The sequence below is a fragment of the Callionymus lyra genome, chromosome 2 (assembly GCF_982586985.1).
Source record: "Callionymus lyra chromosome 2, fCalLyr1.hap1.1, whole genome shotgun sequence".
Lineage (NCBI taxonomy): Eukaryota > Metazoa > Chordata > Actinopteri > Syngnathiformes > Callionymidae > Callionymus > Callionymus lyra.
The window spans coordinates 24,248,526-24,276,496 of NC_141819.1; the positions used below are offsets into that span (position 1 = coordinate 24,248,526).

Genomic DNA, 27,971 nt, shown 5'->3' on the forward strand with positions numbered 1-27,971 from the left:
GTCGTCCAGATAAAGTTGTGTAGTGAAGAGCATTATTAAAATGATAGCCAAAGAGTTCTAGAGTAATGAGTGTTTTTAAATTAAATGGTTACAGAAAATATTAAGACAATTTCAAAATGTTGCCAAAATAGGTTTATTGAATCATTTCTAGATTAGATTAGAACAGTGCAAGTCAGACATTTCATACTTCTCTTGAAAACAGCACTCATTTCTAAAAGGGTTGACATGACCATTATCTACACTCTATATTTAAGTGTGTCTTAAATATATGTTGGACTCTATTGTTCTCATCAGTATGTGTCTGTTTGTACAAAACTCTCTTTTCGTTGAAATATTTACATTACAAAATGTGCTTAAGCCACGCCCACTGAAAACAGTTTGCTTTTCTTAAGCTAAAATCTAATTTACAGTAACTACACCTGCTGTCATTGGTCAAACGTTGAGTCTCCACCTCCAAGGGACTCGTCGAGATTTCTGACGAGAGAGAATTTTAAAGTAATAAGTTCAAAACATGGTCATGATGAGAGACTTACTGCATCTTGGAGAGAAAGACTTCAACATTTGAAACATGTGAGTGAGTCAGGAGAGTTGGTTCTTCAAATTAGTTGTCTTTTAAATAAAAACAAAGCATCTAAGGGTTGCTACTTTTACATCAGAGGGTTTCTTACAGAATGTACTTTACTTTCCTCAAATAAATACTATAATTGGTCAATTAAAACCGTTTAATTACAGAAAATATTTGCTGAACGACCATTAAAGAAAGTATTTAAAACACTACGTAGACAAATTGGTGTAATGTAGCCAGTATTTCCCTTCTGCTTTGAGATTCAGGAATTTAATCTTTTGTTGGGAAGCAATTATAGTTTTTTCTTTCCCCCCTTTATCCCACATGAATGATGATATTCTGCCTGTGAAGTCAGTGTTGAGAACGCCTGGCCTACTTATGGCTAAAAGGCACAACACTGGAGATTAATGTAATTCAGTAATGTCTGACCCACACAGGAAGATGAGCAATATTTTCCATACCAGAATTCTGCGCGACCTAATCGTGGCCGTTAATGGTTTGACTTGGCCGACTTCTCTGGATTTCTGTAATTCCTAAGTGAGAAGACAATGAATAAGCTGTAGTGGGTCGTCTGCTAGCAAGGCTCTGGTGAAATAGACTTTTCATGCATGGTAATGACAAATAAGTCTCACAGGCCTGAGCGTACACTCGCATACACACACACATGATAACAGAAACACAACCTGAATTTCACCATTTTATTTAGACAATTTAATGCCAATTCATTTATTAGTTTCTTAGGCACCACAATGAAAACCTACAGAATTCTCTCTGAAGGTCAAGTCATGATACATTTAGAAACTTGATGTATCTGGATGCTTGTGCTGTGTCAAACATGCCTTAAGATTGATCTTGCAAGTTATTTTAAATACAAATGAAAGTAAATGTATCTGTAAGTTAAAGACTGGAGATTTAGCAACATTTGGTGGCTAAAAAAAACACAAACTTTTTAAGAAGCATGAAAAACGAGAACTGCAACATACAGCTGACAATCGTGAATTACTATAAACTAGCTTAAACTTGAACACGGTTTTCAAACGTTGTATTTATGATTACAAATAACTGTTACTTACTTCCTGGGTAACTTTACCTGGTGATGAAACAAAGAGAGGGCGGGAGAGGTGGGAGATACATTGATTCATTGATGTGCACTTCTGACTCCTGATGCAGATATTTTATACAAACATGACGTAATTGAACTACTTTCTATTGTTCCCTTGGGAACCCAACACATGTTTTTTTCGGATAGCAATAAAAATCCCTAAAGATATCATTACATCGTCAACATACAGTCGTGTAAAAAAAATAAGATCCATCAATGTTTTCTTCAATCAACCATTGTAGTAGTCAAGTTAGTCTAGTAACTTCTGTGTGTATCATGTGACTAACAACTTTTATTATCAAGAAAACATGGAATATGTCTAGAGATCAGTTCTTAAGTGAAACTCTAATTATCTTCTTTTCTTCTTATCATTTTAGTTGTACAAACAGATGTAGCTTTCGTTGAACCAGACTGAAAGCTCATTTAATCATATTTTCGTGATTGTATTTGACAACCCAGCTTTATGTTTTAGAATTCAGGATTCATTTCTTTTACAATCCTTGGCCCACCACTTTGGTCCTTGGTTGGGGCCCCTCATATATTGCCTGCTCCTTGTCATGGCCTCATGAGGAGTCGTCCCACCGCTGCTCTCCGAAGTATTAAACGAGAAGAGCCTCTCCCACCCTGGACTTGAACCCCACCATATTGCTAATTAACCCATCGACACCTTTTAGAATCCATCCAAGCTTTTGTTCCGTTCTATTACAACCATCTGGCAGTTCTGGTCGGCGCTTGTTTTCTTGGAAACGCACGGATCCTGTGAGACTGACCTGTAGTTATTATGTTTGTCCTGCCAGCAGGGAGGAGCAGCACAATGATCTCCGAGCGAGGGTTTTCAAAAGTTCAGCTGCGTGTCACAGCCGTCCTTCGCTCCTCCTATAGGTCCGAGTCATTGTTTTTTCAATACCGAATCCAGTCAATCTAGAAGACAATAAATAATTATTAGCGGTAATGAAATCCATTTACTGGGAATATGAATCACTGGCAGGGCCCGGCAAGCGTTAACTGGGAATAATAAACAAGTTCACGCCTACACTAATCCTGGTATCAGATATTAATCTTTCAGAATTCATACATGCAGGCGTAAGCACTTTCCTCGCTCATTTATCTTTGGAGAAAAAAAGTCTATTCATATCCAGAATATCTATGCATCACAGTCATGATCTCATCAAAGAAACATGAGGCGATAGGATTAACTCTCGGCACTAAACTCTCCGGCTCCTCCCTATTACACAAAAATGTCTCACTGCCTTGAACGTGTCTCCTGTCTTGCAACCTTTTACCTGAAGGTAATGGAGTGTTCTCTCTGCCGACATGTCCGGAGGCTTTCAAGCCACAAAAGTAAGAGGTATTTTAGCATAAATTAGTTCTTCTCTAGGACTAGCATATGAAGCTGTATCTGGGAAGAGATGAGTGATGACCTGTTTGGGTCAGAGACATAAAGGTTTGATTTTTCAGTATTCTTGTATGATAAAACCCTCAAATTATTAGATTTATTTTTTTAAATCTCACTCACTGTTTTCCATTATCACATGCTTTCCCTATTATAAAGTAGTTCACTGAACTGATGGTCTAAATTTAAAATCTGTTTTTTTTTCTCTGGACAAATATAATATCAATTTTTAGAGTTTAGGAGAACATGAAGTGGGCTGCAGAAACACGGTTAGATTTCAAATGCGAGATGAACCATTTGGATCTCGGAGCGTTAAAGCCGCGGAGAACATGACTTATGATAATTGAAATGCAGAATTAATGCGAGTTGAGGTGGTGTGATGCAACGCACGGCAAGACTCCCCATTAAACCGACTTTCTACATTCTAAATCCCACGTTCGCAGAGGAAGTTTGACATTTAAGTTTGCTATTTTTGGGCAGCAGGTGGGTTTTCCAGCACCGGCGGTGAAGTGTGGTGCGCGACAAGCCTCACCTGAGTCCCGGCAGGCAGCTGTGGCCGTGGAACTGTTTTCACAATAAACCAGACATTTCCTCCCCGCCCTGCTTCTGCCAGGGACGTTTCTATAAACATGGGCTTAATTCACTTTCTACACTCCCTGTGGCGGCTTGACAGGTGGTCCATGTAACTGAGCACCTGGGACAGCTGCAGCAGAAGCAAGATGGTGATGGGAAGATGGATTTCAGCATGTATTAGCTGTTGTTGATGAGTGTGAATGACTCCCGCTGACCCCCGAGGAATATGTATCACACGGACGCCCGGGCTGTCTAACTTAAGTGAAACTGAAAGGGTTTATATTTTCACCAAAAACGAGGATTAAACAAGCCTTTGATTTTAAATGGTCTTGTCTTCTCACTCTTGCTCCCTCAGGCCAACTGTTACTACCACGGGGAAGTAGAGCATCACGAAGACTCGGACGTCAGCCTCAGTACCTGTGCTGGGATCAAGTGAGTGTTTGTAACAGCCTCCTGTGTGCTTCTGTAACTCTTGTCCGTCAAGCCAAAAAAACATACAATGAATTGAGAGTCAAGGGGGGCGGGGGGGGGCGGCAGTCCCCCTTTAAGAATTTACAATTCAATCAGAAAATTTAAAATATAGATTTTAAAGATTTTATTTAATTTTTTTACCCTTAAATCCTAAGGAAAGACTTATATATGCTCTTGGATTAACCACTATTCTTATAAATTTATAAATGTCATATGCTTTATTTGAAAGGTCAACTAATGTAAAAACATGATGTGAAACTGAAAACATTCCTGACTCACTCACATGTTTCAAATGTTAAACTCTTCCTCTCCAAGATGCAGTAAGTCTCTCATCATGACTTATAACTTTATAAAGTTCTCCCCCGTCTGAAATCTCAGCAAATGAAAGGTTATGAGAGCGGAGTCCATTATGACGTAATAATGGTCTACACTCCTCCTCCAGTCAGACGTAATCACACCCCACTTTATACAGTTTATACAACGAGTCCCTTGGAAGTGGAGACTTCCAGGATGGATGACACGCAGTGACAAGCCTTGATGTTTGACCAATCAGAGCCTAGTGGGTGTGGTTATGGTAAACATTATTTAATCACCAAAAAAAAGAAATGTTTTCAGTGGGCGTCACTTAATTTTCTAATGTCAATATTTCAATGAGAGTTTTGTAAAAACAGACACATATTGATGATATATTGATCCCTTTTCAAAAAACTCCCTCCTGGTTATTTTTCCTTGCATTAGCCCCTTTTATTATAACATTATATAAATATCATTAAGTTTATTTAAATGTCATGGCTGTAAAATTGTATTTTTTTTCCAAGCACTACTGTGTGTTTATAGTGTGTAAGAACAGATGAATAAGACAATAAATCATGATAAATAACTCTGAAATGACATGAATAAGCAAGCCTGGTTCTCTGTTGTCTGATGGTAAGAGACAAGGTGCATGTTTGCAGGATCAGGGTTGTATAAGTAGAGTTTTAGAGGCACTTTACACAGACAAGGAAGTAACTGAATGTGTCGTGTCTCAAGCCAGTTGTAGTGTTCGTCTACACACTGAGGAATAAAGGTATAATCATCATCATAACACAAACGGGTTCCTAAATGGAAACCGTGGTTTTCATCATCCAGGCACTCATCTGGAAACAGGACCGACGCTGAGGAGTTTATACATTTCAACCATACGTACTTGCATCGATTCATCCCATCACAACAACATTAGACGGACAGAGAAACTGCACAGCTTCTTCTTTTCTTTCCCTGTTGTCTGATGATCTGGTGTCGCACATCTTTACGTTAACCCCCCAAAAATGCACTGCCACTCAATGGCCAGGCATAGCTACTGCAACAACTGACCCTCAAGTCTGGGGTAACTGTCCTGGACTGAAAACACCAGGATACGATTGTTCAACAATAACAGACGTATCAACAAGTCTGGCTGCCCTGGTGTGTAAAGTTAGCAAACAAGCTATTGCTAACGTCAGTTATCTGTCAGTTGTCTGCACAAATCCTGCCTCGATCGTAGTTTATCAGCTGCTTAGCTAAACCCTAGAGTGACTTAAGTGCTCCGCTGAGTTTGTGTTTTCCATATGTGTCAGGATTCAATCATAATCTCATTATTCTCTTGTAATCCAGTATTCTTCACTAAAGCAGGCTTCAAGCTTGTACCTTTCCCTTCACCTGTGTTCTGAACGACGGCGCTGGATCAACGCCGTCATCCTCAGGAGGTCGTCATAAATACGCCAACGCCATTAGTAACATCCTATCTGGCGAGCACCGATGCAGTGTGACTCACGGACTCAGACAGCAGCCTCGCAGAGAGAGATGCAGTCAGACGTCCACTCACCTGCCTGTACTTACGTTCAATTGCCCTTTTTCAAACTCTTATTAATTAGAGTGTCTTTTTCCAGATGCTTTCGTTTAACCAGCCATCTGGTCGCACGCCGGCTTTTGTTCCTCTTCCAGGATGATTTGATTGTTAGACGCAGTCGTCGCCTCTGGCTCTGTTGTGACTCAACGATAATAGCATCCGTCCACCTTTAGGATAAAAGGAAGGAACGTGCTGAACAAGCTGGACCGAAGAAATAATGAGGCAGTTGACAAGGATCTCTGCAGATGTCCAAGTTAAAATGAATTCCCAATGTTCAGAGCAACAGTGTCCAACAATGTTCAAAGAGAATGAAGCGAGTCAATGTTGTGTATCTAAATAGTGTTTGTACTGGTCACGCTGTTGGCGTCCTAACCAGGGCTTTGACCCAAGAGTTTGCAATTTGCTTTTGAACAGATGAATAATGTGTCAATCAATTGTAATTTCTAGGTTGTTATGAATGTTGTCATGCAGAGTTGCAACCGTCAGACGACTCAATTTTCACTGAACATTTGTTCGCTTACTGTAAAGCTGCCAAAAACGGTTACTAGTGTGCCTATTGGACGAAGTCCTGACACCAAAATCAAATGCTATTTTGTTTTAACACAGTACCTCTAATAATTGAGTATTAAAAAAAGCTTTAATGTTCTCGACTTACATTCATTTGATAAATATTATTAGATCATTTTTTAGCATTTGAAATTTTATTTCCTAAATGGTGGGATTCTAATGACTTCAGTGGGACAGCAGTTGGCAGCAGCCTTCTGGATCTTGCTCACGCAACCCTCTAGATACAAAGGAAGATGCAGTCTAATAATAATCATTTCAATAATGCAGAACATTCTTCCAATAAGCCTCTCATATTTATATATTCTCCTTACACAATATTATTGGCCTGCCTTTATTCTAAACTAATGTTTTTTTTTTCAACATTATATGTGAAACTTGCCAATTTAAAGCCTTTATATATATATATATTTTAATTGTCAGGAAAATTAAAATATATATATATTGAAACGCCAAAACAACAACCACAAGATCAATAAAAGCTGTAACAATGGGAAAAAATATCAAAAAAAATTCAAGATTGAAAACTGATAAATTAAGAATATAGGAATGTGTCTGAATACTATCTTTTCACTAATAATTTTTTCAGTATTTAATAAATAAAAAGATTTAATATATTTACCTTTTGGTATATGGTATCTTTTGGAGAATGTTTTAAAGGAAAACTACTGTGAAAACTCAACTCTCCTGACTCACATGTTTCAAATGTTAAAGTCTTTCTCTCCAAGATACAGTAAGTCTCTCATCATGACCATGTTTTCAACTTATTACTTTATAAAGTTCTCCCCCGTCTGAAATCTCAGCGAACAAGAGGTTATGAGAGCGGACTCTATTATGACATAATAATGGTTTCACTCCTCCTAACTTAACTTTTAATGCAAATAAAAAGCAACAATGCAAATGAGTGACATTCACAACAGAAAAAACCTCTACTAAAATCAATAATGAATATTTTTCTCAAGTCTCCTTTGAGATGCATTTAAGTGTTGGAATTGGACACCAGGATAAGCAAGAAGACCAGATGTTTTCTTTTAAAAAAAACAAACATTTTAAGATAAAAAAGAATCCCCCAAAGAAAGATGACGATAAAGAAAGATGTTTCAATCCGGTCATTTATCTGGACTCTTTCACAAAAATGTTCAAACTAGGCCAGTTTTGGATAAATCATCTGCTGGAGAGCTGACAGAGCGGCGTAAGATGAGTGCAACATGCTTATGGAATTCCTTAAAGATGCATTTGTTCCTGATTTGGACAGTTCTGCTGATGCTTCGGGGAGGGCGTTTAACGCGAGTTCATTCGGTTTGAACATTGTGCAACGTTTAGTGAATCTTGCCGTTGCTCCAGGAACAGCCATTTCCAATCAAGAGAGGGGGGCAAAGATAATACTTGAGGAAAGAGTTATAAGGAGCTAGGTTGGAATTAAGAGATCTAATGGAGACTTGCTGTTTATCTGCGTGTTATTGGAGCGGTTGAGATGATTACTATCAGGTGTGGTTTGAATTAACTAGCATGTGACTTGTGTTGTTTTTTTTCACTTCATTGTTAAAGAGTTATTTGGTTTGTTTTCCCCCTCTTAAATATTCTAGTTTGCAAAAACATCAGCACATTGTTAGTGCATCTTGTGTTAGCCTCTTCAGTAATTGGTTTCTTTTTTTAGATGCAGAAATAAATCCACACTTGTGACTTTAGCAATTCTCCTGGCGATTGGGCTTAAAAATAAGAATCATTTGTGGATCCCTAATCCACTACAAGGGCCTCTAAAGGGTTTAAGCCAGGGGGGGAAGGAAATGCATGAAATCATTTTGGCTAGCCAACGAGAGATGTAGAAGGTAATGAGGATGTTGCTGCTCTGTGGTGTTTTTTTTTTTATTCAATTATAATTATTAACAAGCATAGGTCTAAAAATGGAGTTGGCGTGCATCAATGGAGACTCAAGTAAACCCATCGGTGGCTCAATCCACAGCTGATGATTCATAAGCGGTTGAGCCAAGGTTCATAAAGAGAAATGTATATATTTAATCAAATCCGGACCGGAGTGACCCCTTATGATGACAACGTCAATTCCAAAACTGATAACTGTGAAAGTGTTTCTGACAACTTTTGAAAAATGATCTATTTCTACTTAAATTTCAGTGTCATTCCTTAAAACTATTTTCGTTTTCCATCTTTCAAATTGTCTTTCTTGTTGGTGTTTCTTATCCCTCAGAATACATTTAAAAATATAGGTTGAAATTAAGTGTTCATTTCATTAGGGTTTTAAATAACTATATTGAATTTAATTATATAACTATAAATATTAATTCAAGCTTTATTATGTGATTATCATCACTTTTGGAGTTCCTCTTTCTTAAGTATTTCCCCTTATCATACCACGTAAATTGTGGCCCTTAGTCCCAAACTAATACTTAGTTATGCAGTTGACATGAGATGATACATTGTTGATATGTACAATCATCACTGACGCCTCCGTCGTTGTGTCTTCCTCTCCTCTCTGCAGGGGTCTTGTGTTTCTCAAAAACACATCTTATATCCTGGAACCATCCACCGATCACACGGACGGAACTCACTGGATCTACACAACCGAACACCTCAACCTCACTGCGGGAACATGTGGCCATGATTTCAACATATCGCACCCATTCGAGAACTTGGCCAGCAGTCCTTTCATGGCTTTCAACACAAGGGTAAGAACACTGACGTCAAGTTAAAGCATATTTAAATCATTTCATAGGGTTCGAGTGCCAGTTTAATAATGAGGAATGGACTGGAAATAATGCAGAAAACGTTGCAGGATTTGGCTCTTGTTCTCTTCTTTGACCTCTGGAGAGTCATATGTCTTTGGTTATTGACATGTCACCCACTTGAAGAGTTGAAACTGTTTATTTTATAGTTTTCACTTCAGTGGTGAGATGACATGTGCTCGTTGCATATCTTGCAGAGCAGCCTGTTGTCATTTGAAGGTGACATTAGTATTGATGAGAGAAGAGAGCTGGGACACTTTAACAACAGTTAGCAGCCCTTTAGAAACCAGAAAAAAAGAATAAAAATGATCATTTAGGATTTTTTTCAGAAACTAATCACTAGTTCAACTAAAAATATTTTAACAATAACCATCTTTTATTCATCATTATTTTGTCAGTATTTCTTCAAAGTTAAAAAAAGATTTTACATTTTATTTGCCTTTTGATATATAGAATGTTTAAATGGCAACTAATGTGAAGAACCAACTCTCCTGACTCACATGTTTCAAATGTTAAAGTCTTTCTCTCCAAGATGCAGTAAGTCTCTCATCATGACCATGTTTTGAACTTGTAACTTTATAAAGTTCTCCCCCGTCTGAAATCTCAGTGAATGAGTCCATTATGACGTAATAATGGCTTAAATCCTCCTCCAGCCAGCTTTAATCACGTGCGGTGACAAACCTTGATGTTTGAACAATCACAACCGAGTGGGCGTGGTTATGTTCAACAAGATATCATCTCCAGAAAAACCATTCCAAAAAAAAAGTTTTCAAGTCAAGCACATTTTCTAATGTAGATATTTAAATGAAAAGAGAGTTGTGTATGTGTCTTGGCCTTTAATAGTATAAAGTTTTAACTGTGTATTGTTTTTGTGTGTTTTTGCGCTTTGTGACGCTGGTCTAGAAAGACACTTTACAAATAACCATTTCTTACTTAATAACTTACATGATGAGTACAATAGAGGTAAAAAATCTATTTAAGACACACTTAAATCCACAGATTCAAATAAAACAAACTTAAAATGAAATCTTAAATGATAAACTAAAAAAAAAATATTTTATGTTTTCCCATCATGTAAAGACTCCTTTTCTCTTTCACAGTATGTATAATGTCTGCAACGTAATGGGAATAGAAGAACATGCACGTAAATCTGTATTTTAAGGGAAGATTTGAGATATTTTCACTCCTCTCTCCACATCATGCATGTCTGTGCAGAATAAAACAAACTGCTGATTTCAGACTCCCTATCTGGCGAGCAACACCTGGTCCCTCGCTTCTTTTGCTAAACAGATAAATCATCATGGTACTGGAGAGTCTCTGGGATGGGATTGAGCAGGACTTTGCAGATTATCACAGTGATGGTTGGAAAACAGACTGTGGGGATTGTTATCCGGTGTGAAGTGAAGGATGAAGAAGTGGAATAGCTATGGTACATCATGTGCAGTTGAAAACATGAGGTTGTTAATCCTTTAAAAGATACATTTTTTACACATAATTCAGCATCAACGTGTTTGTAGCTGTACCACATTTAATAAAGGAGGATCTCTAAATGTATTTTAACAAGACATTATCTTTATTGTAATTATTAATCAACATGAAACTTGTTTGATTAGTTCACAAATCATCTAAAATACGGGCGGCGTAAATGAGTTCCAAGTTGGACTGGATATCGGCGTCTTGTATTTGGGTGTGTTGTACGACGGCAGGAACACGGCTGCACTCGCCAAGTACTTTTGAGGCAATAACCATATAAATTAGATGTTTTACAAGCACACATGGTAGAATCCGAAAACAAAAGAAGGGATGATTTATTGGCCCTGAAGCAACAGATGAGAATGAGATCACCAAGACTTGATGATTCATGCCAGTGTGGGGGGGGGGAATATGGTTTTATTTTCATGCATGGAAATGTTTTGATCCGATCCCTCAGATATCTGCAGACTCCACCTAGAGCACTGATAGATTAGAGAGTTGCAGGGGAAAACCTTTTGTCTAAGTGAAGACAGATGGCTTGTGTGATGGATTGCAAATACACATGATTTAGCATGAAAATGAAAGCAGGGGGGAGTTTAACAGGGAAGTCGACGCTGCAGAAATGTTTCCCCCGGTTCTGGTGGCGTTCAGTCTTCATTGGCATGTGACACTCGGGCACAGCGGAGTTCAGATAAGCTGGGATGTGTCACAACCTCCGGCTCTGGAGATAAAGAGCGGTGCTGGCGGAGCGCCTCTGGACCAGGAGAGTCCGACGTTCGGGAGGAAGTTTGGGAGAGATAGGATGGTCCGGTGACGCAAGCTGCACAGCAACAACCTCAGTGGCCGCTAATCTTTGGCAGTTTAGTACTAAACTGCAGCAATATTGCAGGATAAGTTTAATTGGTATTGACTAGATGGTCTCGCTGTACCTCGGCTGTTTTACTCTGGGAACCTTGATTTACAACAGTCCGAATACAGAGGTTTCATTGTGTGTGTGTGTGTGTGGTTTTGTGTCTGTGTGTCCCCTGAGACAGGGCTGCAACCTATTCAGGGTGTTGTCTGCCTCTTTCCCTAAATAGCTGGGACAGGCTCCAAGCCCCCATGACCCCGATAAGGGACTCAGTGGTAGAAAATGGAAAGAGAGAAAAGAATCAGTTCAATTATATACTGTAGTTGGTTGTAGGTGATGAGATGGTGAAGCTAGCAGACCAGTTACTCTGGTGTTCACCAGCTCACGTATTGAGCGTCTCTCACATGTCTCCTCTCCTGGAGACATTGACTTTTCCTTCACTGGATGAGCGTCTAAACTTTAACCCCGTAAGAAACCTCATTCTTGTGTTTGATTCTAAGGTTCCTCAAACTACAACTGCAACCTTTGCTTTCTTGTTTCAGGATCTTTCACTATGTGACAAATGGTGTGAAAATTATTATCGTCACCCTAAGATCTCAATGTGAAGTAGTTGTGAGTCTGTGCATGTGTACATGACAAGCCGGCAGCGACCGAAACCGCCTTCCAAAGTGGGGAAGTTTGGTCCCAGAATCTGGATCTGGAAACGGTGCCAGCGCCGATGAGATCGTCAATGACACAGAATTGGTGTATACGCCAGATTCATCATAACAACAGTGACTGCAGCGGTTGTTAGAATCACAAATTGTTAGTGGGGTGTGTTGTATTGAGAAGACCACAAATTACTAAATACACCAGCTTCTGAACAGTGCTTGTCATTCAGAATTCTGAATTTGTGGCATTTTTGGACAAAAAACATAGTAAAGCGTCAGGAGGGACAGCATTGAAAATGAATCAAAATGGAGAATTCTTATTAACAGCTTAATATTTAATAGAAATGTTCGAACGATGTTTTGGTCGGATAGATAGTCAGCAGAAGGTGTTCTTCTTTAAGATACATGTTCCCCTGATCCCCATATGTAGGTACTACGACAATATAAGCCATTTTTGCCCGGATTGATAAACGACTATGGTTCTTTGTCAGGGGTCTCTAACTCAACTGGCCCGGGGAGGTCAATTCTTGTGGGCCACGGGCAAGCAGGACCTTCTGTAGTTTTTCAGATTTTTAATGTTTTATTGATATATTTGTATGGTTAATTTTGAATTTGGTCCATTATTTTATATTTTGTTAATTACGATGGCTCTTTGATATTTTAGCTTGGACATTTATTTATAATTTTGTCTTAAAATCCCCTTCAATCCCAGAGTGCAACAATTATTTTAACACTTTAACATTGAAACCAAAAAAAAAATGTAGTCACTCGTGGTAGATAGTGTATTAAAATCATTGTTCGACCATTTTAAACTATGCAGTGACGGACAAAAGAGCATGAATCCTGCACAGGTTTGGAGATGTTTTTCTTTTCATACAAAGTGGTTAAAAGAAATTAAAAAAAAATTGTTTAAGAGCAAAGAAAATATCTTACAGAATCAAAATGCAAGCTAGCGATTAGCTTATCAGAACCTCTTGACATTTTGGAAATAATTATGAACTTGGCAACAAAGTACTATAAACCTTAAAACTCCAATCATACATGACAATGAAATGTTTTAAAGATCAGTTTAGCAACATTACATGAGATAGAAAAGTGCTGATAGTACACAAGTGCTCTCAGTATTTGTAGACAAAGCTTTAAACCATAACAATTTTATTTTTTAGCTTAAATGCTCGTACATTTAATTTACCAAGAAAGCTTAAGTGATGATGTGTTGACCCAGTAGCTTTACTAACTTCAACTAAACTTAAACTAAAATAACTATTATTGAATACTGATATTAACGTCTAAACATCCTGTGTGAAAAGCAATAAATTAACGTTGAATTTAGAAAGTTGGTCGAAAATTCTTTTTGTTTTTTCGTCTGCTCCTAAAGAAGAGATAGTCACCGCAGGCTTCATTTCCAGCAAGCTGGCCTGTTCTAGCTTATCTATGGAGGCGACTGATAAGAGAAGAGGACCAGGGTCTGCCAGGCCAGCGAGGATAAAGAGCCTCAGGTTGAATCAGGGCCATGATGTGAAGGCGAAACACTCGCCAGCAGGAGAGCGGCAGATCTCTGCATGTCGGAGAGGATGAAGTAGTCCAAGTGTGTGTTTCCCCCCCGATGTTAAACACTACTACCCGACTGTTGCAAAAATAGTTTGTTTTGTGAAAGTTAATCAGTGATTTAAAGAAAACCTTTACCCACAGCGATTCTGCCTCTGTCTGTTTTTTTAAACGGACAAAAGTACTGAGCCTTTAGTGCCTTTAAGCTCAAAATGTTCCAATTATCAAACACTTTTTTCCACAATAAATCCTAATTATTTACTTAATTTAAAAAAAAATGTTTTTATTATATTTGGTAAATAATGATTTGATGTTATTGAGATGATAATATATATGTGGCTCATTGGATTGTTGTCTTAAAATCCAAGTAGATTCATGTTTATGTTGCTATGGTGACCTAAAATAACAGTGTCTAAAGGGCAACTAATGTGTTGATTTAAGTGTGTCTTAAATATATCGCGGATCTCAATTGTATCATCAGTATGTGTCTGAACTCTCTTTTCATTGAAATATTGACATTAGAAAATGTCCTTAAGCTCCGCCCACTGAAAACACTAACATTTCATCTACCATATCATCACCCACTCTGCTGTGATTGGTCAAACATCAAGGTTTTTCACCACACGGCATCAATCCTGGAAGTCTCCCCCTCCAAGGGACTCGTTGTATAAACAAAGCGGGGTGTTATTACAGCTGGATGGAGGAGGAGTGAAGCCATTATTATGTCATAATGGACTCTGCTCTCGTAACCTCTTGTTTGCTGAGATTTTAGACGGGGGAGACATTTATAAAGTAATAAGTTCAAAACATGGTCATGATGAGGAACTTACTGCATCTTGGAGAGGAAGACTTTAATGTTTAAAACATGCGAGTGAGTCAGGAGAGTTGAGTTTTCAGTTCATTAGTTGACCTTTAACATAAGATAAGAAACAGAGATTATGGATGTCAACAATTACACAGAGGCTTCCAATAAGAGTTAAAATGATGCTAAAGAAAAGGATTTTGATGGTCGTGTTTGTTGAAGGTTTGACACAGATTATAGAACATAACCAAAGTCATGTTGAAAAGAATGCAAATCTTCTAAAAGGTTGTTTTCTTTCATAAACAATTCAATACCCAGTGTTATAACATATAAAACGATCACATATAATCTCATGAACTAAAGCTGTATTTGCTAATATTGAATGCGTCTGTGCCCGGCAGTGATTTATTAGTTAATAACCAGAAGTTTCCAGCCGGATGTTATCGGCGACTGGCCATGTGACCTCAGCGGCTCTGACTGGGTCAGTGTAGCTGAAGGCTCCTCATTCCTGCCACCTCACAAGTGGAGCTGAGGTTAAAAGCCAACTGGAACGGCCGGCTGCTATATTTAGGGCGCGACAGGATGTGATTACGACTCGCCTGGTAATGACGTTTTCTCTTGTCCTCCCTTCTCTGTCACTTCTTTTTCTGCAGCACAAGCGTCATGTGCAGGCGACGACCAAGTATGTGGAGCTGATCATCGTGGCTGACAACAGAGAAGTGAGTCGAGGTCAAAGCAGCTCAGTGTACACATGACGCCATATTCTTCTAATCGTTTAGTCTCGATACATAAGGTTTTACACTGGTAACTCCTGTGTGTATCATGTGACTCACAGAGAGTAAAACAAACATGGAATGACTAAAAGCATTGTTTTTGTCAGTACAATATCATAGCTATCGATGTAAAAACTTGAGTGTTTTTATCAAGAAAACATTAAAAATGTCTAGATATCAGTTCTTAAATTAAATTCTTGTGATCGATTTTTATTTCTATCATTATATTTGTACAAACAAAATGAACCTTTAGTTGAACCAGACGTTAAAATCAACTAGAAAATGTCGAAAACAAGGCCGATCAAGTTACTACATGATTGTATCAGCATTATGTGTTACGTATAACATATACTGTAGTTAGGTACGTGTCCTAGCATTCTGTGGTTTCCTTCAGTGTATTTCACCTTCACAACAAGGACACATCAGCTCTTGGAAAGAGTATAATTGTGTGGACATATTAAGCACATTTGTGCGGAGCCATGATGAGTACATTCACCGGCCAGGGTCGTAGGTGGATTGTCAAGAGAACTGCCTCAGAGCAGCTATAGACGTGCAGTCAGAACATTTTGAACAAAAGTCTACCGAACCTTTCAACTGATCCATTGATGGAAGTGGAAACAGCTCAGTGAACAATATAATTGTTGCACACTGTACCTTGAACATTGTACTATGATTACATGTGAGTCTTTTTTCACATGCTTATAACTTCCAATGTACTCATTTTTAACTGGATTTTTTTCTTTTATTATGTAACCGTAAGTGTCTGTTACTGAGAAAAAAAAAGGGATAATAATGTATTGTATAATGCCATATTCGGCTTATACCACGTAATATAGCATTTCATTATGATGTATATCTGTTTACTGTCCATTTGACATGAACTATTAGCACATGTTTTAAGCGTCACATAAGCCAAATCAATAGTTTACCTATTGTATATTGTAGTAGAATTTATTATGTTTCATTTTTATAATTTTTTGTCTGCACTTGACGAGAGAGACTTGCACACCAAAGTAAATTTTATTATACATAGAGACTGGACACAACAAAAGTTATTTAACAATTTACTTTATTTACTTAACTGTGTATATCTATTTACACACATACAAAGAACAACAAAATATTCAACAACAAATAAAAGCAAGGGAATTTAGGAACCCAGAGAATATGCCTGAACCAAAATTGGGAGAAAACCTAAACATACTTAAAAAAGAAACCACACAGAGACGGTATGAAGTAAAAGACACAAAAAATAAATAAATAACATTGATGTCAACAGACGTGTACAACAGAGGAACAGTAAAGCTTACACAGAAAAATCCATGATAAAAAAAACAAACACCTGGAGAAATCTAGAAAAGCTTGACGGCACTGGGGAAATACAGGCGAACAAACAGGAGAACACCAGAGGTCAACTTTAGTTTGTAGGATCCGACAAGCTGGCTGGAACCAGGAGGCTTTAGTATCGACTACAGGAGCCATGATTGGTTCGGGCCGTGTGTAACAAAATACTTGTCAAGAGAGAACGACGAGAAAAGACACGGAAGGTAGTGGACAAAATAAAACACATGAAACATGTTTTGCTCATTCAGATATTTTTCACTGCTAAAAAAAATGTCATGAGAGTAAAAGCACTTTCATGGGAGATGTAGTATCACATCGACCTGATGTGGCAGCCTTTACTGAGCTTTTAAGAACCATTGACTTATTGTTGGTTCACTAGGTTCTCGTAAACCTTTAGGAAGGAAATATTAGGAGTATTTCTGGTCATTATGAGGTTGTGTTTATGGTGGAGATAGGCTGACCTTCCTACCCTCAGATCTCTGAGTGGAAAAGGGTCACTCATGATGCTAATGTCATGCTCTCTAGTGAGTCCCAGAGGGAAAGCTGTATTTGGCCAGAGCCCCCCCCCCCCGGGGAGCTTTGGCAACGACGCGTGGAAGTGTGAACGTTGTCGATGTCTCTCTTTCTATCAGGGCTTTTTAAACATGCTCATCAGCTTTTCTCATCTTGTGATGCTCAGTTCCAGAAACAAGGCAAGGACATGGAGAAGGTCAAGCAGCGACTGGCCGAGATCGCCAATTACGTGGACAAGGTAACAAAGGATGGTGGGGGGGGGGGGGGGGGGGGGTTACGCAGCGGTGAAACGTGATTTATTAGAGGTCACGTCGAGCCTGCTGAGAATTAACCGGCCCGTGAGCAGAGGCTGATTGGATTATATAAGGATGATCAATTCCATAACTCCGCGCGGAGATGTTGTAGGGGAAAATAAAAAGCGCCGCGGGGGGGTGCTTTAATCAAACGCTCGCTGATTTATTCATCTGGATAGTGGAAGTCTGATAAATGCATATGGATTTTTTTTTTCAAAGCCGTGTTTCACGCTGACTTTTACGAGAAGTATTGTGCTGTCAGATGTGGATTTTAGGCCAGCGTGAGGTTTTTAACTGACATCATCTCTCTCTGCTCGCTCAGTTCTACAGGGCTCTGAACATCCGCGTGGCCCTGGTGGGCCTGGAGGTCTGGAGCGACGTCGACAAGTGTCCCATCACCCAGGACCCCTTCACCACCCTGCACGAGTTCCTGGACTGGAGGAAGGTCAAGCTGCTGCCGCAGAAGCCTCACGACAACGCCCAGCTCATCAGGTGAGATGATCCTGTCTGAAGGAGTAGTCGTTACACAGAACCATAATAATGAACAAACGCTAATAATGATATTTAGTAGGAAATAAACCGAACTGAAAATAGAAACACTTTAATCAACACAAGAAAACGGCTAAAACAGACTGTTGTGATGACGCAAAAGCGAATCCTGTATTAATGTTAAAGAAAACTGATGCAGATGTTTAGTTTAGAAGCGATTCTTTCCTGTGGTCTTCTTGCATTAATACAATAAATCATAATAAATACAAACTGTAATCTTAGGTGATGGAAACACTCGAAGAAACACAATGTCTGTCTTTCTGTTTGAGATTTCTAACTTCTATGATGATTTTATTTTTCTGCTAATTGTTTATTTTTTAACATTTTATTTGTCAATTACTGTCCATTATTTATTATTATTATTTTATATGTTTAATTAATATATACATTTATAATAAAATCCCACAAAACTTTCTGATATGTCAGGCAGACATAGTGTCTTGTGTTATCTAGGGGTCAAGGCGAACGACCTCACTAGCTTCCACAAATACATATGCAGTAGTAGAGGTCGCTCACCTTGACCCTGAGATAACACAAGGGTTCACTGATCAGCTTCTCTTTCATCAGCAGTTGAACTAGTTCTGAAAGCACTTTGTTGGAGTAATTCTATACATTATTGTTAAAATACACTTTTGAAGTAACTTATATTTTTTAAATGTCAGTGCCAAATAAATATTTTTTATAATTTTCTAATTGAGGTAAGGTAAGGTAAAACTTTATTAGCAAATGTTTTTTTTTCCAATAGCCACAGAAAATACAGCAATTTTTCATAAAAAATAAATCAAAATAAAATAAGAACAAGAACATAAAGAGAAAGAACAAGATGATACAATCTAAGTCTAAAGATAAAGAACATAGATCAAAGAAAAATAACAAAGACAAAGTATACAAAGAACAGAACATCCAGATACTTTCACTCCACTCCTGCCCCCGAACTCAGAATTGTACAATTTAATAGCCCGAGGAATGAATGAGTCCCTGAGTCTATTTGTTTTGCACCTGGGAAGGAGCATTCATGCACTCATTCTGCTTCTCTGCTCACTGATGACAGTGTTGAGAGGATGACTGTCATCATCCATGATGGACAGTAGTTTGTTCAATGATCTCCTCTCAGCAACTGATTTACCATTTGAAGTATTTGAAGCTATTATAATGCCTCAATTTCAGTAAAGTACACACTAATACCCATAAGTTAAATGGTACCAATAATAAGCATAATAATGAATGTTATTTCAATATTTCCAGTTTTTTTTTTGTTGTTACCCGATTTCGGGAAAAGATTTAATTTTGCTGCATCCCTTATATTTAGAGCATTAAAAGATCTGAGTTTAAAACAGACAAATCAAGTCAGAAATGTAATTTAAACTTAAGGAAATACAGTTTTCTGCTGCTGTTGTGTTGTTGAAAGTAAGTTTGTTCAATGGTGTCAATACCCGTGTGTTCCCTCCAGCGGCGTGTACTTCCAGGGCACCACCATCGGCATGGCGCCCATCATGAGCATGTGCACGGCGGAGCAGTCGGGCGGGATCGTGATGGTAGGTTCGTGCTGCAGTTAAACAGTTGAGATGCAGTGGATTGTCTCGTGGTGCTCGGTCTGGATTCATCAACGTTAATTACAAACACACAACAAATGGCAAGAGGCGTAGAAGACATCAGAGCCTGAACAAAAGCCACTAGCGTCGATGATTTCTCGTCCTCCCTCCCTGCAGACAGTTATCTATTCTCTCCAAGAATACGGCGGTTTGTCTTGAGTCTGCTCTGGTTTGGCAGGTTAACACTTTTTCTCCAGATGGTTCCTAATTCATGTTCGTCTCTCGCGTGATCGTAACGAGGAGCCTGAGCCGCAAATGTCGGGAAAACAGTGATAACTTCATTTCTTACTTATTTAATGGAGTGCATGGTCGCGCTTTATCTCCTTAGACGGAGAAAATGAGGGCTCCGCAGGTTAACTGGTGTTTCAGCCGTTTTTTCTTCACACGTTCAGCCCTGAAGTAGCTCAACCACAATGATTTAGTAAGATTATATCTGCAAATCCACATCAGCCAAGTGGAAAATAAAGACCCTTTTAAGAGTCTGTGACATGAATTTCAATAAGACATTGTTAGAAAGAAGAACGTCTCTTTTACTTATTCTGTGTTCACTAAAGCAAGTACAATTATTTTCTTTTCATAAATTGTAGCAGATTATTGTGATGTTTGCTTGTCGTAATTTGGTAAAACACTTGTGTCATTCAGTGATGAGTTGGACATGTTTTATTGGAGGCATGTCGGAGTTTATTCATAACCACAAGTAGCATTTTTATAACAAAACAAAAAAACTTCTCTCCACTAATGTTGTCCTCAAAACTTTCCTCTCTTTTCTGTCCTGGGTCAAACTAACCTGCGTTCCTGCCTGTGTCAGGTCTGTATGAAAACCATCGACCAATGACTAGGCTACCCTTTGGTCAGAAGCTTTCCTATTGGTTGACCATTTAACATACATTTTCTGAGAGACACAGAAATACATAAAGTGTATTCTCGACTTAACTGGTGTTGACGTCACATAATGAATAAAATGACTCAGAGACTGCAGACCTTCTCAAACCTGCTCACTCAATATTTTCCCCCTTCTTTTATTTTATCCATATATTTATTCAGATTTGAAATATCAATATCATTATTTATGCAATTTAAACAAGCTGATTCGCCCAGTTCCTTGTCATGTAATCAATTTATCTGTTTTATCTAAATACGTTTTTTTGAGTTCAGTCTTATTTTTCATTTGATCTAGATATTAGAGGTGTAACAAAATATGTATACATCTAAATATCGCAATTTTTTTTCTCTATAGCACTTATATATCAACAACAGTGTATCCCTTTATTTTAATTTTATTTTCATGTTGCAATTAAACTTCCAGCAGCTAGATGGCAGCAGTCATTACCTCTATTGTAGCTAAAGGAACGATGTATGCAATAGCCTCTCGATGACTGAGGACGAGAGGATACAGTCGACTCCAGCAGCTTTTAAAGCTTATGTTTGGACATATTTTTGGTTTCATAACAAATGGAAGCAGTTACGACTTCGCAAAGAGGCATATGGTCTGTAAATTCTTTAACACCAGAGTCAAGTACTCGGACGACGCGACAAACAAATCAATCAAATAAATTTAAATCATCTCTATAGAGAAATCTCACAGAGAAATTAACAGATTATTGTTGCCTCTGTATCGTGATACGTATCACAGGATTCTTGCCAATACACACCCTTGCTAGATATGATGCTGGAAATTTAAGTTGAATCTGAATCTGAACAAGCTCTCGCCAGGATTTAAGTTTGAACCTGAACCAGGAAGGTGCTCTGGCCTGCGACCACGCTGGGAAACAGAACATATTTGAAGGAGCTCTTTCACACCAGCTAAGCTGTTGTTGCTGACACTTGATGGCCGTTGTTTTCTCAAGCCCCCAGCGGAGCTGTTGATCAGTCTGAGCTCTGGCACGACTGAATAATGTACTGTGACGAGAGAACCCGAAGGCGAGGCACTCTGGCGCACAACTCGCCGCCGCCGCTGCATTATTCATCCCGCCTCTTGATGTGTTCATGTTTTACACACCTAGCAGGAAATCACAGATCTTCAGCCAGCAGCGGCTTTCATTTGGTGTGTCACTTAATCTTTCATTGCATCTTCTCATGCTGTTTATGGCTATTTCTCTTCTCCAGCGGCTGATGTGGAGTTCCTCTAGTTAGTCTGGGAGCGTAGGTGGAGAGAAATATCAAATGAATCCGATTAATGTGTTATAGGTGGAATAACTGAAGTAACAAAAGAGAAGCTTGAAGTAAAAAAAGTAAAGTCACTAAAAACTTTAACCTTTGTCACCCTTTAGCTAACATGGTTCCGGGTTCACCTTAAACTTCAGTCGTTTTCTACTCACCCTCATGCCGACTAAAAGTTGGGATCAGAGTAATTTGTTCCTTTTTAGAGATAAAGACAAAAATGTTTGTTCATTTTAATGTAGCGACTGGAGCTCAGTTGTCTTCATCTTCGTCCAAAAAGACACTTAAAAACATCCAAATCCCTCCATACTGCTCGTCTGTAACAACCATATTGTATTGAAGCCTCAACATGGAATTGTTTGGAAAAACTAAGTTTTTGTTTTACGTTCGTCCAAGGCCATCAGCACTGACGCTTGCAATGTGTTTCAAAGAGAATTAACTTGTAGTTGGAGCTGATTGACTGAGACCTTCAGCTACAAACAAACTTATAATATTCAAATTATTTTGAGATTTTTCCTTGTGTCAATACAAGATGGACGTTCGAGACGAGCAGTATATGGAGGTATTTGGATGTTTTTAAGTGTCTTTTTGGACAAAGACTAAGAGAACTGAGCTCCAGTCACTTCATTAAAATTAACCAACATTTTTGACGTCCAAACAGTACTCACGGCTAAAAAGAAGTAAATAAAAGACAGCTAAAATAAAATGGATCTTTCCCCAGCCTTGACCTGCATATCCACAAAACACAGATTTATTTTTCACATGTATTCAAGCAATTATATCATTGTTGACCTAAAATTACAACTTTAATTAAATCATTAAATCATAGAATTAGTTCTGGAGAAATGAAAGGTGAAGATGTAAAAATCTCACTAAATAACTGTTAGTTTCACAGAGAGGGTTGTTTGTTCTGTTTGTTTTCAGCTTGTAAATACATCAAAACCAATTCAACTGTAAATGTGTAAATATAATATAATTTCGGATGGTTTAATGGCACTTGTTATGAGAAACATTGTACCATTGGGTTTAATTTGGCAGGCGTTGCAATATTTCATCACGTTCCATGAGTTGGTAATTAGACACTTTAGATTCTAATTAGCTCATTCCCTGGTTCTGCTGCAGGACTGCACACGTATCTTATCCAGGCACATTGTTCCCTGAAGAATTCTCATTTGGGAACATGCACAATCCAACGAACTGTTGTCGAAGATTAAAAAAACGCAATTGAAAAATTCTCCTCTTTTGTTGAAGGACCACTCCGACAACCCGCTGGGAGCGGCCGTCACGTTGGCCCACGAGCTGGGACACAACTTCGGAATGAACCACGACACGCCGGAGAGAGGGTGTGGGTGCAGGGCCACGGTGGACCGGGGCGGCTGCATCATGACGCCCTCCACAGGGTGAGTCACCGCTTCTGTCCCACTCCAACGGTTTAAGGCTTCACTGGCACAAATCACCGTAGAAGCAGCGTTTTATATCTCATTACAAAACATCTTTTTTTTTGTCTGCTTTCATTGTGTTTTCTGGTGTAAAAGTTCATTGCATCGCATGATTGATGTGAGGGTCGATAGAAGTCAGCACGGGATTCCAACTGCCAGACAAACTGGAGTCCAGTGGCAAACAAGTGGTCATAATGATATGGCTGCTTACTTTTTTAGTTCTAACTATTCATAAAATTGCATTCAGAATCAATTTCTAATTACTTAGTGAGTAGAAATACCTGGGCAAAGTGCGGCCCTTTTGTAGTGTATTTATGTGGCCCTCATGAGGTCAAAGGTCATGCAGAAACTAACAATTTTAATTTGTATTTATTTCTCTTATTTATTAGTACTTCAACCCAAGTAAGTGTTTACATTTTAGGACCTTTGTTCTATGTCTTTGTCATTTTTGTGATTATTTATTATAAGTAATAGGAATATGAAGATGGATTTTATTGGATTTCTTTCTTACTATTTATTTGAATTTTATTCCCCATAATATTTACGCGTTTTACTCATTGATGTTTTGCATGATGGCCCCTGACAACAGTCATTGTATAAAATGTGGCCCTTGAAGAAATTGCCCAGCACTGAAGAAGCGCATATGAGCTAAATTGGCATCATGTTAAAAATAACTAAAAACAATTGCTGTACAAACACAAAGTCACACATGGATCACACACAGGCTTTATTGTGTCTTTTTATTGTCACATGTGATTTGTTTTTATGTAGCTTGTGTTGTTGTGCGATCCTCGTTCACAGCCAATTGTCTCGTCCACGTCTCCCTCCCTCGCGTTGGCTCGTGATTATTATCATTTGGATGCACCAACGTTCACGATTATATCTTCATGACAAACTCAAACAGGGACAGACAGTGGGTCAAGGTAGTGGCCGCTCGGTGTGTGCGTCAGCTTTCAAAACACATTTGGATTTTCATCATCTGCCTCCAAACTATTAGAATCACACAGATTATATATTTCTTTATTTTCTCTGAATCTAAACTCATGTATTGACATCTTCTTAGTTCATCTTAATAGAGAGGCTATCATCTACAGTATATTTGTGTGTGTGTGTGTGTGTGTTTATGTCTGTGTGTGTGTGTGTGTCCACCTTATCCTAATTTTTCCAACTACTTTAAAAATGTTCGTGTAAAGTCGACCACTGAACTGAAGTTTTTTTTTGGGGGGGAGCTTGTAGTAAGTAGTAAAACGACTCTAATTTAACATACCTGTACATGTTGACTGTATGTAATAAGTAATGCTACTCATCTCTTATTATGACCACTATTGCATGCATTTACTGTTTTTTCACTACACATGCTTTTTCCATTTTTATTTTCAATACTCTAGTAATAGTTGTTATTAATACTGATACTAGATCTGGTTCCTTATTGAGCCAAAAAAGAAAAATACTATAAAAGGACAAGAAAAAACTGTTAACTCAACACAGTAATACAATGTTTTTTGGACATTTTCCATGAAAACCGGCGTAAAAAACTACTGTATATAACTGAAGATTAATTTATCAGACTGGTACTCGCCCGATCTGAAGCAAGTTGTGATGAGTAATAAAATGTCCAAATGACGAGCCCCGGTAATGGAAACCCTGCTGAGGACCCGGAACCCTCTAGTAAGACGTCTCTAATGAGGTCCTCTGGGAAATCAGCGTGAGAACGTTCTTCACTGTCTACCATGTAGCATAGACTGACTGGCACCGAGGGCCGCGGCAGATCATATCACGGAAATGTCGTGGCCTGAAGCAGAGGAAGCCGTTAATTTGTCGTTAATGAATTGTTTGGCGAGGGAAGGTCAATTAGAACTGACGTGGAATGTTAAAAGCCAATAACCTTCACTGGGTTTTACGACAATTTTGATTTAAAAAAAGCGAGCCGTCGGATGTCGCTGCGATGTCCCGATAGATTGATACTTCCTTCCGTTAATGAGTCATAATTAAGTCATGTTTCACAGAAAAAGACGGACAGAAAGATGACACCAGCTGCCTGATCGTGCTGGTTTGAATGTTAAAAACCCCAAAATTTAAATTCCACCTCTCCAATGCCGTCGTTCACAGTTTTCCATCCTGACTCCGACAAAGACGCATCTGAAGTTCGCACAGACTGTAATCACATTTGTGTTTGCCCCGCAGTGTTGCACTAACACAGTTAACTGTAATCAAAATGAGGCACATCATTCACGGGGGTGACGCTCCGAGAGCTCTGGCTTCAGGCATCACTGGCGCTGAAAGTGATCCAGCGTCGGACCACCAGCGTTACTCCACCACCTCAATGTCCGCTTGAGGGGATTTTCGGAGGCCTCTGCGTGGCAAAGCTGCCACGGGATGAGGTGATGCTCCTCACTTCACGTTTGGCTACGATTACTGCCTCTCAAGAACTGGGATCAGACCTGGATGTCGGCATTAAAAGAGCAACATAAAGTGACGCGTGTGAAGACTCGTCTTCTACACGGTAATGCACATGACAAGAACGAAGAGGAAGTTGTGAGTAATATCAGAGATTTGCGGGTAGTTTTTGAGGAAGAGGATGGATTGATGAAGAAGAACCAGTTAATACTAAGGAGCGACTGCGGCCATTTTTATGTGATGAAAACATCCTGAAAGTGATGATGAGTCACAGTGAGGAGACGGACGCCTTCAAAACACTCAGCAATAACATACCAATGTAAACTCTTACTCCCAAAATCTAAACCTGCTCCTGAGCATGTGTAGCTTTTTACTATTGAAAATGTATATTTCAATCCGTTCCGCGCTTTTTCTATGTTAACGATACAAAGATGCTTTTGGAAAAACGTGTTTTGAAGATAACAAAAATAAAATAAATCACGTTTAGTGATTAAATTAGTTGACGTTAGCAGGTCTAAAATCCAGATTTTGTTCATCAGTGTGAACTATGGATTTAAATCGACTTCATATATTACACATTGTTTCTATATTTAGGAATAATAATAATAATAGGAATTTATGCTCAAAATAGGCTAAAATATAAAAATATGTAAACAATCGTCAGGTATGTTTCCTAAGTAATGCAAGTGATGCTCTCTTTAGCAGGTGATATTTTCCTGTGACTCAAGTCTTTCTTTTGTGTGTTTATTTACCTTTAGTTTCATGTCAATCACTTAAGTTTCTCCTGCGATATGTAGGAAAAAGCTAACGGACCACAGTGAAGTTAGTTTACTATTGACTATTCGCTCCAGAACCAGTCTTTCGTCCTCTAAACCCGAAGTTAGACGGCGATCACAGCCGTTAAAATGCTGTTTAGCTACAGCGATTTATCTGTTGGGGATTTAATTGGATTGTTTATATAGGAGACCCATATGTGAAAGTCTATGCAGGGATTTACTCGCTCTTCATGTATGAGACCCTTTGAGTGGCTTGCTTCATGTTTTCAAAAGATATTTTGGGGTGATGAGAACAGGCCTGTACAGTCACAGCATTTCTTGAATTGAAGTCTAAATCGTGTTCACGTTGACATCGTATGAATTTGCTGAAAGGAAGGATATCTCGTAGTGCGATACTGTAGTCAATTCCCTACTAAAAAGTTTTTCATGTATTCAGTGTTTGAACTCGACAGAAGCAAATTTGATGATGATATAAGATCATTTCATATTAAAAAAGAAACTCAAGGTTTCCTTCCTCTACTCAGAAAAATACCATCATAGTGAATTCTTCTTTTCTATGTTTCCTTTTATGTTCAGTGAAAGTCCTTCACACATTTATTGATAGTTCTGCTCCGATGTATTTTATACAAAACATTGGGTTTTTTTTCTCCTCAACCGGGGCTTGTGTTGTATCTGAGCGAGATTCTTTCCACCAGTCGGGCAATGACAGAAACACGTTTGGCTCTTGCTCAGTGACAGCGATCTCTCGATGCACCTCACGGATCAACGGCAGGACCTCAGGCTGCTGGATCGATGTGTGGCGGAGACGATGGAGACGAGATATCGGTGCGACCGTTATGAGTCTCAGCGATGAAGGAGACAGAAGCTCCCGCTGTTTTCTTCACCGACACTGGCCGCGACACCTCCGCTGGTCACAAAGATTAATGCTGAGAAATCTTGATGGCTGTTCATCATGTCAGGCGCCCCCCGAGGTGCGGTGAGGAGTCGAAGGGTTTCTTAAGTCAGCTGTTATTTCCTATCGTCACATCTTCCCTCTGATCTCTGGCTTGAACTCAACATGTCCGACGATCAACTTCCTCGATCTCCAAGCTCACCCGGTTTAACCTTCCAGCCGTATTGATGTTGGAGAGCTGGAGGCTGTGCTTGAAGAGTGCCAGGAAGCTGATGTAAGCCCCCAAATCAAAGGCAATGAGAGAACGAGGTCGAGTCGAAGCATTCCCCTCTTGTTCTGTCATGACACATTTAGAGCCGGGGGAACGTGTTTTAAAAGCTCATCAGAGATCTATGAAAGGGCTTCTGACATTAAGTCGCCCCAAAAAAAAAAAATCTCCTGAAATTGAAATAATTAAAAAATGAAAACCCAATTTTCCAGTTTCTTTCTCCAGTAGATGAGTGTTCAAGGCTGCAGACCAACCGATGGTTGCGTCACGTTTAAAAGAGTTGCCTGCAGTGATGTTTTTTAAAAGGCTTTGAGAAATTTCCAGTCCGTCAAGGGAAGTGAAAGTCGTACATAAATGAGACTTCATTACCTAAACC

The 27,971-nt window shown here is 38.9% G+C and overlaps 1 protein-coding gene across 1 annotated transcript in view; it reads left to right on the forward strand.

Annotated features, from left to right (window-relative positions):
* The window catches only part of adam12a (ADAM metallopeptidase domain 12a), a 100,557-nt gene that overhangs the window by 50,775 nt on the left and 21,811 nt on the right, over window positions 1–27,971 (forward strand). The window contains exons 5-11 of the mRNA XM_087784250.1: window positions 3,989–4,065; window positions 9,033–9,219; window positions 15,253–15,318; window positions 17,396–17,467; window positions 17,845–18,014; window positions 19,522–19,606; window positions 23,075–23,223. Coding sequence (XP_087640376.1) covers window positions 3,989–4,065; window positions 9,033–9,219; window positions 15,253–15,318; window positions 17,396–17,467; window positions 17,845–18,014; window positions 19,522–19,606; window positions 23,075–23,223 — 806 coding nt within the window. The remainder of the gene's footprint in view (window positions 1–3,988; window positions 4,066–9,032; window positions 9,220–15,252; window positions 15,319–17,395; window positions 17,468–17,844; window positions 18,015–19,521; window positions 19,607–23,074; window positions 23,224–27,971) is intronic.